The sequence below is a fragment of the Rhinichthys klamathensis genome, unplaced genomic scaffold, assembly GCF_029890125.1.
Source record: "Rhinichthys klamathensis goyatoka isolate OS25496 unplaced genomic scaffold, OSU_Roscu_1.1 h1tg000303l_1, whole genome shotgun sequence".
Lineage (NCBI taxonomy): Eukaryota > Metazoa > Chordata > Actinopteri > Cypriniformes > Leuciscidae > Rhinichthys > Rhinichthys klamathensis.
Window position 1 is genome coordinate 3,909,425 of NW_026606822.1, and position 8,707 is coordinate 3,918,131.

Here is an 8,707-nt window from a genome sequence, read left to right on the forward strand (position 1 = left end):
CCCTTTAAGCAAACTGTGATATAATGGTATGATTTGGCAGGTTGTCGTTGTGCTGCTGTAGCACTTTTTAAAGTGAGCATGGAAACAAAATTGACTCGATTTACTTTTTAATACTCTTGGCTGGTTTCATCAGGGCACCATATTGTGCCGGCACAATTCGACTGCAAACCCATTCTGGTATGAAACACACTTTTCATGGTCCAATTACTCCAATCACAGATTTATTTATTTGCCTTACCATATGGAAGTAAAATGGGTTGTGCATACCATGTTGAATTTAAGAAGTGCACCAGTAGATAAATTGGGCAATGAAATCCTCCCACTACACACAATTTCAATTTCTAATGCAATCTTTTTTGGGGGGAAGTTTTTTTATTTTTTATTGTAACGTTACCTGGCAATTTCCAAAATCTTTATGAACCACATGAAATCAAAATAGATTCTTTTTACTTTTTTAATGTGCTTCATGAATTATTGAGCATGATTCATTTCAGTTCATGTTATTCCAAGGGGAAAAAAGTGGCTCTGAAATGCATCACATTAAGGAAGTAAAATGGTTTTGTGTTCATTTTAGCTATTTTGTTAATACCGCAACGGCTCTCAAATGACACCTAAAGAGCTATTGGAATGAAGATGTTTATATAGTTTATTATTTTTTAGTTTAATGCGATGTGCATGTACAGAACTATCTCTAGTCTGCACTAGCAGCATATACGTACAGGACATATTTCACATCATGTTTTGGAGTATCTCGATCTTCAGTAGACCCCCTGAAATTGTTTCATTTTCCATTAGAAGATTTGGCCATTAATATTATGGTGACTTGGTCTGTTTTCTGGCCTTTTGAGGTTTCTGGTTGTTTTAACCTCTTTTAGAAGTGACCACATCCACAACTCATCAACCGCTTGACATTGAGAGAACAGATGTTTTAGTATGTAAAAACGTTTCAACATCTTCTCTTCTTTTGAAATGTCAGATACGTGAAGCCGCTCTGTAAAGTGCTTGGAAAGCAGCGGTTGGCAAAATACTGTGAATCTTGAGCCACTGTAGTTAGAGAGATGTTTTGATGTCTTTTTATTGCTCCTGTACAGATCTTAAAAGGCAAAACGTCAAATTCGAGTGCTTGTCATTGCGATGTATAGATATGGTACAAGTTAGGTTGGGAGTTTTATTTCCTCGAGTCTGAACTGCATCGTTTTGCTCCTTTAGGAGTTTTAAGTGCATTTATGATGTAAGTTCCTGATAAAGTACATTTCTGATTCAAGATTTCATCTTTGTAATGTTAGTCTGACTGCAAAGTGAGTAATGAACCCAAGATTTAACAAGTGAATGAACACCTTTTTCTCAGTGATTTACGTTTACATGCCTTTGATTGATTAATATCCATCAACACTAATGTCATCAGTTTTGCAGCTGATGTCAAGTCTTTCTCTTTCACTTTTAGTGTAGCATGTAATACTTAATCTGGATTGTTTTTTTGATTGATACATGTGATGACGGCCATACTAATGTACCCCTCATTTTCAATGGCACAACAGCATATAAAAGAACAACTATTAAGTGGACGTGGCAGCATTGACATGGTTCAAACCACCTTTATGTAGCCAACAACAGTGCTGTGACTGCCCTTCTCTGAGCACTCTCATACTACACAAGGATGTGAGATCTTTACTGCATTTCAAGTGTAAAACCAACCATCTGAAATACCCATATCCTTGACGAAAATCTCACGGAAAGCACCTTAAATTTGCCCTGCTCGTGACTCTGAATGTAAGCGTTGGTAGATTGCATTTTATTTGGCCACGCAAAGAGTTCGCCCTGGTATACGTGAAGTAATTGGTAATTGGGATGTTGTAATTACGACTGAAATCTCCCAACGCTCCAAGAGAAGCTGTGACTGTTTTTAGTTCCACAGCTGTACCCTTCACTGGAATATTTTGCTTTTTCGTTTTGGGATTGTGAAATCAACCAGTATGAGAATGTAATATAAATGTGCCAACTAATAAACACCAGTATTTCACCTCAATGTTTCAGTGAGTTTGTCCCCTCAAAAGTCACATTTGTAATGATTTAGCATGCTGCACTGAACATTAAATTGAAAGTTTTGAAAGGTCAAGTGGCAATATTACATGTGGTGCAGAATATTCAACATTTGAAGTGGGTCAAAAAAGTTGTCCTAAGACAAAAATGGGTATTGTTTAAAATTCATGTATAACTTTGATGAAAGGATTTGATCCACTTCAAATGTTGACTACTGTATAATTAGAATATATATATATATACACATTCACGTGTACAACTCTGCACATAGATATACATGATGCATAACATATAAATGATCAGAATGTATATACACACCCCTGTATACAACTGTGTGCATATATATAAAACTAATATATATACACTACCGTTCAAGTTTGGGGTCAGTGAGAATTTTATTTTTATTTTTTGGAGGAAAGAAATCAATACTTTTATTTATCAAGGACCGTAAATAAATTTTTAATGTTACAAAAGATTCTATTTCAAACAAATGCTGTTCTTTTGAACTTCCTATTCATCAAAGAATCCTAAAAAAAAAAACTGTACAACTGACAGACCAACAACCGTTTCAACATTGATAATAATAATAAATGTTTCTTGAGCATCAAATCCTCATATTATACTGATTTGTGAAGGATCATTTGACACTGGTGATGCTGAAAATTCAGCTTTGATCACAGGAATAAATTACACGTTACTATATATTCACAAAGAAAACAGCTGATTTACACTGGAATAATATTTAATACTATAACTGATTTTTGTTGTATTTTTAATCAAATAAGCGCAGCCATGGTTAGCAGAAGAGAATTCTTTTAAAAGTATTTAAAATCGTACCGACCCCCAACTTTTGAACGGTAGTGTATATATAAATAAATACACAAGTGCGTTGACAGGTTCTTTCCTGGAAAATGGGCCCAAAACACAGGAAGCTGGTAAGAAATTTAAACCATCAGATACATTGCATTGAATGCACAAGTACCAGCAACCAATATATGAACAAGTCTGACACAAAAGTACTTTTGAAACTTTATTGTACAGATAATGTGGAAAATCACTGTGGCTGCTGTCCTCCTCGGCCACGGCCAAAACCACCTCTCTGAAAAAACAAAAGGAAGCACATGCACAAAGTGAGCGTCACAACTTCCAGAGTCATGCACTGAAATTACATTATAAATAGTATTTAAACAGTAGTACTTACAAACTGGAATTCTGTGGCTGCACCTGCACCAGCCTCAGCTTTCTTATCAGCACCGGCTGTAAGACAAAAGGTTTTAGTTTAACACAATGCTGCACGCCGAGGCCCCAGCTAAAGAATATGCTGATGTCAACAGTCAGTGTGTATCGTGTACGTACGTGGAGCTGCAGACCGTCTGTAAGCATCTCTGTCTCCCTCACCACGGGCCAGACGAGCCGGTCTCTCTCCCTCAAGACCTGAAAAACACAGCATGTTTGATTAAGCACACAACCACGTATAGGCCACGCTACAAATACACTAGTCAACATTTGAAGTGGATCAAAACCTTTCAAAGTTATACATGAATTTTGAACAATACCCGTTCTTGTTTTAGGACAATTTTTGAAGAACTTTTTAGATGCACTTCACATCAAGTAGTCAATGCACTATATTCAAGTCAAATCAGTTTTCTAGTAGTACTGATTATTATTATTGTTTTATTAGTTATATGAACTAAATTTTTTGGTCCTGAAAATGTTCACTATGAATGGAACAGATGTTGAAATTCTACAAAAATTGCATTGAAAACACATCATGAAGGGTTCAATTTGAAGTGCTTTTATGTGAGGAAGATGGCACTCTTACCCTTGGGACGGGGTCTGGCGGTCTCTGGGCGGGTCTGGCGGCGGAGGGTGGCGGGCACGATCTCCGGGGGCAGGTGGAGGAAGTCCCGCAGGTACTGGATGCCCTCATTGGTCAGGTACCAGTAGAAGTGGCGCCAAGCAAACTGCTCTTTCACGTACCCACATGACTTCAGAGACTGGGAAGGCAGAGGCATTTCAATATACATTCACAGTGTCATTGATTGGATTATTAATGAGGATGTTTACATCCACACAAGCACGCTGATAACTCAAATCAGCTTATTGAAATAACCTGTTGTCCAGGTTTACATGAAAACCAATAAACCAACAACGGAAGTAAAGTGCGTTTACAAGGCTTTATTAATAAATCAGGTTATTTCCCGATAGTGACGTCAAGACTTAATAATTTGCGTATTTGACTCAGAGTATTTAAGTCAGTAGTGATGTTAAATAAAGCATTAGAAGTTAAGAGCATTGCTACATGTCAGAGGGAAACGTACAGCTCATCTATTATCCTCTCATTACAGATGCACGAGACGAGAGCACTTACTTTCAGACTCACTTATATAAGACAAGAGTCTGATTTTGCGATATATTTCCTCCTCCCCTGCTGCAAAATGCTCGCTCTGTCTGGATGCGCTCAAAATACACAGTAACTGTACGTTCACACCGCCGCCGACTTGAGCTTCCAAAGCGGCCGGAAGTCATTCATTTTCAATGGAAGCTGGCTTTTCTCAGCTGCAAGGAGCGTCAAATCCATCGGCGTCGCGTTTTGAGCGTCAATCATAAAGTTGAAAGCAGCTCAACTTTATGGTAATGAGCTGTGATGCGGTTCAGCGGCAAAGCGCCAGCAACCAATCGGAAAATAGACGTCCTTCGCGCTGGCTGATTCCGGAGAAACATACGATGTAAACTTTCGTTCCTACCAAAACATTAGTTCCGAGAAAATGGAAGAGAAGCTAATAATCGCCAATGCTGGGTTTCCTAACATTTATGACATGACGTTGTTTGCTTATAGGGACCGCATGAGCGCAACTTTTATTTGAAATATTTACGAACGCTCGTTTTAAAGCGGGCATGCAATTCATTTGCTCACGGTGACACCGATTTGACCGCAAATAATAATAGCTAACTATTCTTTTTTCCCCGACCAAATGTGACCAAAACGGTTATAAAAATGCTGTCATTATAAAAGGTTTCTTCAATGTATTGCTTGTTTTTTTTCTGTTTATTACATTTTATGTTGTGACACTTCTATTCTCCCTGCAACGTCAGAGCGTTCAAAGCGTCAACAAGCTTCCCCGTACTTTTTGACAAGCGTCCTTGACAGGGCGGCCAGAGCTTCTTTGCCGCTCAAGTCGGTGGCGGTGTGAACGTACAGTAAGGACGCGTTTCAGTCACATATCATACATGCGCAATTCAATAAGTTTACAAGCTGGGCGAAACCGGTGTAACGGGCAAAAATGTAACTGTACATATCAGTTTATGCTTAAGCCGTTTATGACCAACCTAACTCCGATAAAGAAAAAGGGGTAAACGCATTTACATGATCATTAAGCATAACCAGGTTAAGAATGATGGTCAGAAGCCCTCACCTGCATAGCCTTCATCACGTGAAGGTTGGGTACGTTCTTGTCGGCGAGCTCTGGATGTTTTGGGAGATGCACATCTTTTTTGGCCACCATGACGCCCTCTTTAAAGAGGAGCTCATAGATAGCAATACGGTTCTTCTTGGGCATCAACATCTGCAGAAAGAAAAACACAATCATGATCTTTCATATATTATGATATTTACATTTTAATGCATTTGGCAGACGGTTTTATGTGCCTTGTATTGCCTTCAAAGTATATTTTATCAGTATGTTAACACACACCTTTAGAGCAACTGTAAAGAGCCAACATTTGAGACCCTAGATTGGCCATAAACACCATTGTATTCTTTGGTATATCTATATCTGGTATATACAATTGAATGGTATATCTGACAGTATCATTTACACAATATAAATGTCAAACAGAACCATGGTATTTGTTCAAAACACCCTGCTTTTACCATCAATTACAACACTAAATCAACGAAGAGCCACACAAGTGCGTACTGCTGTAGTAGTGATGGTAATACCATGGTATCAAACCACTACCATATTCAAGTATATATGTACATGTTAGTACCATGGCTAAAAGAGAAAAACATGGCAATAGTGTGGTAATTTTTATCAGAGATAACATTCTGCGCGACTCTTATGAGAAACGCCTTGACGTATTCACATTCAGTTTTCAAGAAGGTTTTGGCATTTAAATGACTTATTTTCTTAAACACCTCCAATAAATCTTTTATTCAATGATATTTTCTCATCTCATGTTACTGTATTGACTTCACACCAGCCGTGAAACACTCTCGCGCTGTAGCATACAAGACAGGGACATTATCCTGACTTAAATATAGCATTTCCCCACCGCATATTTCCTCAAGACTAAGATATATTCATTATAGGGGGTTTATTGAAAGCGAATTCGCTTGAAACGACACATTAAATAATAAGATGATGAAGATTTTGAACGGATTTTCGGCCCTTGTTTCGGCCTACCTTTACTCTTGCTGAGAGACCGGAGCCGGAAAGAACGTCATCAGCTGTTCTTCCTGTATTGTTTCGCCGCGCTTTATGCAGTCACATGAGAAGCGCGAAGCTCCCGCTAGTGGACTGGAGATCGCATTAACTCGACAAATCGTATAAAATAGACAAATGTGTGTGTGTGGGTCACCGTGATTTTGCCAAGTAGGCTAAGACATGGTCCTGGATCAACATTCCTGTCCCAAAATGTAGTCCTTACCTAATCCCTACCCCTAAACCTAACCCTACCCATAACTTTTCCCTAAAATCAGAGGGTAATGAAAGGTGAATAACACTGATGTTGAAGTAGGCCTACTTCACTCTGGTTCTAAGCCTAAACTTGACATAAACTGTAAACTTGTCCCTCAAATCTGATTGGTTGATTGGAAAGTTGATCCAGGATCAACAAAGATGTTGATCCAGGAACATGTGGTACTTGGCGAAGTCACGTTCACCTGTGTGGTCGTGTGTGTGTGTGTGTGTGTGTGTAGGCATATACACTGTAGGCCTATGTAGCTACAGTAGCCTAGCCTACATATAAATTGGGACATTTTGAAAGATGCAATAAAATCAGGAATTTGTGATATTTTTTAATTCTACAAAGAAGATATTTCCAATGTTTTCACTGAACAACTTAATTGTATTTTGTAAATATAATCAAATTTTGAAAAGTTGGGAGTTTACCATGTGTCACATCACCTTTCCTTTTAATTACACTTTTTAATAGTTTGGGAATTGAGGATACTATTTGTTACAGTTTTGCAAGTGGACTTTCCCCCCAATCTCACCTGATAAAGACAGCTGCTCCACAGTCCATGGCCGTCGTTGTCTGATTCTCCTTTTCATGTAATTAACAAAGTGGTGAGCAATGACCTATCTTTGCTTGCAGAGAGAGAGATGCTCCTTTACACCCAGTCTCGATCCCCTCACCTATTACCCTCTCACCTGCTCATTGTGGACTCTTTCAAAAGAGTTTAACTTGGATATTCTGAGCTTTACACTTTTATTTTGCCTCCTGCCCAATTTTTTGGAGTGTGTTGCAGCAGCCATCAAAAATTGTTTATATTTACAAAATACAATTAAGTTGTTCAGTGAAAACACTGGAAATATTTTCTTTGTACTTTTGCCAGTTAAATAAAGTTGGAAGAGAATTAACAAATCACAGATTCTTGATTTTATTACATTTGACAAAGTGTCTAAATTTTTCTTGATTTGGGGTTGCAGATATACAGTATAGCTTATATATGACCAAATGAACTGATCAATGTGGGTATAAAGAGATAAGTAGCCTATGTGTACACTGTAAAAAAAATTGCTGTAGTTATGCAGCTGTTTGCCAGTAACTTACTGTAGATTTAGATTGATGTACATTTACTGGCAACAGTTTGTTCAAAGTTAAATGAACATTAAACATTAACAAGTCTTTGTCTTTACAGAATAAAATTATAAAATAACAATCTAATGCAAAGCATTCTGGGAACCAGAAATCTTCATCAACCTTTTTCTGTTTTTTTTTTCCCTTCAGATTTTGGTTCCCAGAATGCTTTGCATGAGGCTGTTATTTTAGTTTTATTCTGTAAAGATAAAGACTTGTTAATGTTTAATGTTGATTTAACTTTGAACAAACTGTTGCCAGTAAATAACATCAATTTAAAACTACAGTAAGTTACTGGCAAGCAGCTGCCAGTAATACTGTAATTTCTACAGATTTTTTTTACAGTGTATATATATATATATATATATATATATATATATACTGTATATATATATACATACTTCTCGCTTTACACAGTTTGCTCAGTTCAAGAATAATTTATGCACTTAATTGTATATTGTTTATTTCAAAGAATCAAAAGAGCTGTTTCATGTCTATCCTTGTATTGGTTAACTGGTCATTGGGATTTAGAAAGTAATTAGTAATAAGTAATTCAATTATTTTTAGAAAGAGTAATTATCTAATTACACTGGTGAATATATAATTAGTATAGCATAATTATATAATATGTAATTATAGTATATAATTACTTTTTTAGAGTATACATACACTATATATATATATATATATATATATATACATATGGTATTTGTATAAGAAATACATTGGATGTCCTCGGTCAGTCCTTATTCATTGTATGCATGTAAAACAGTGACCAGGCATCGCCTGTTTTGACCATAAATACTGTCCTGTTGTGACATCAAGTACAGTCAGTTGAATGCTAAAGGATATTACTCTT

At 37.0% G+C, this 8,707-nt stretch overlaps 1 protein-coding gene across 1 annotated transcript; it reads right to left on the reverse strand.

Annotated features, from left to right (window-relative positions):
- Positions 1-3,057: 3,057 nt before the first annotated feature.
- rps10 (ribosomal protein S10) lies at positions 3,058-6,564 on the reverse strand. The gene is made up of 6 exons (XM_056270446.1): positions 6,450-6,564; positions 5,457-5,606; positions 3,863-4,037; positions 3,397-3,474; positions 3,242-3,297; positions 3,058-3,139 (listed from the first exon to the last, which is right to left on the reverse strand). The coding sequence occupies exons 2-6, from the start codon at positions 5,604-5,606 to the stop codon at positions 3,095-3,097; spliced, it is 504 nt and encodes a 167-aa protein (XP_056126421.1). The 5' UTR covers positions 6,450-6,564; the 3' UTR covers positions 3,058-3,094.
- Between the last annotated feature and the right edge of the window lie 2,143 nt (positions 6,565-8,707).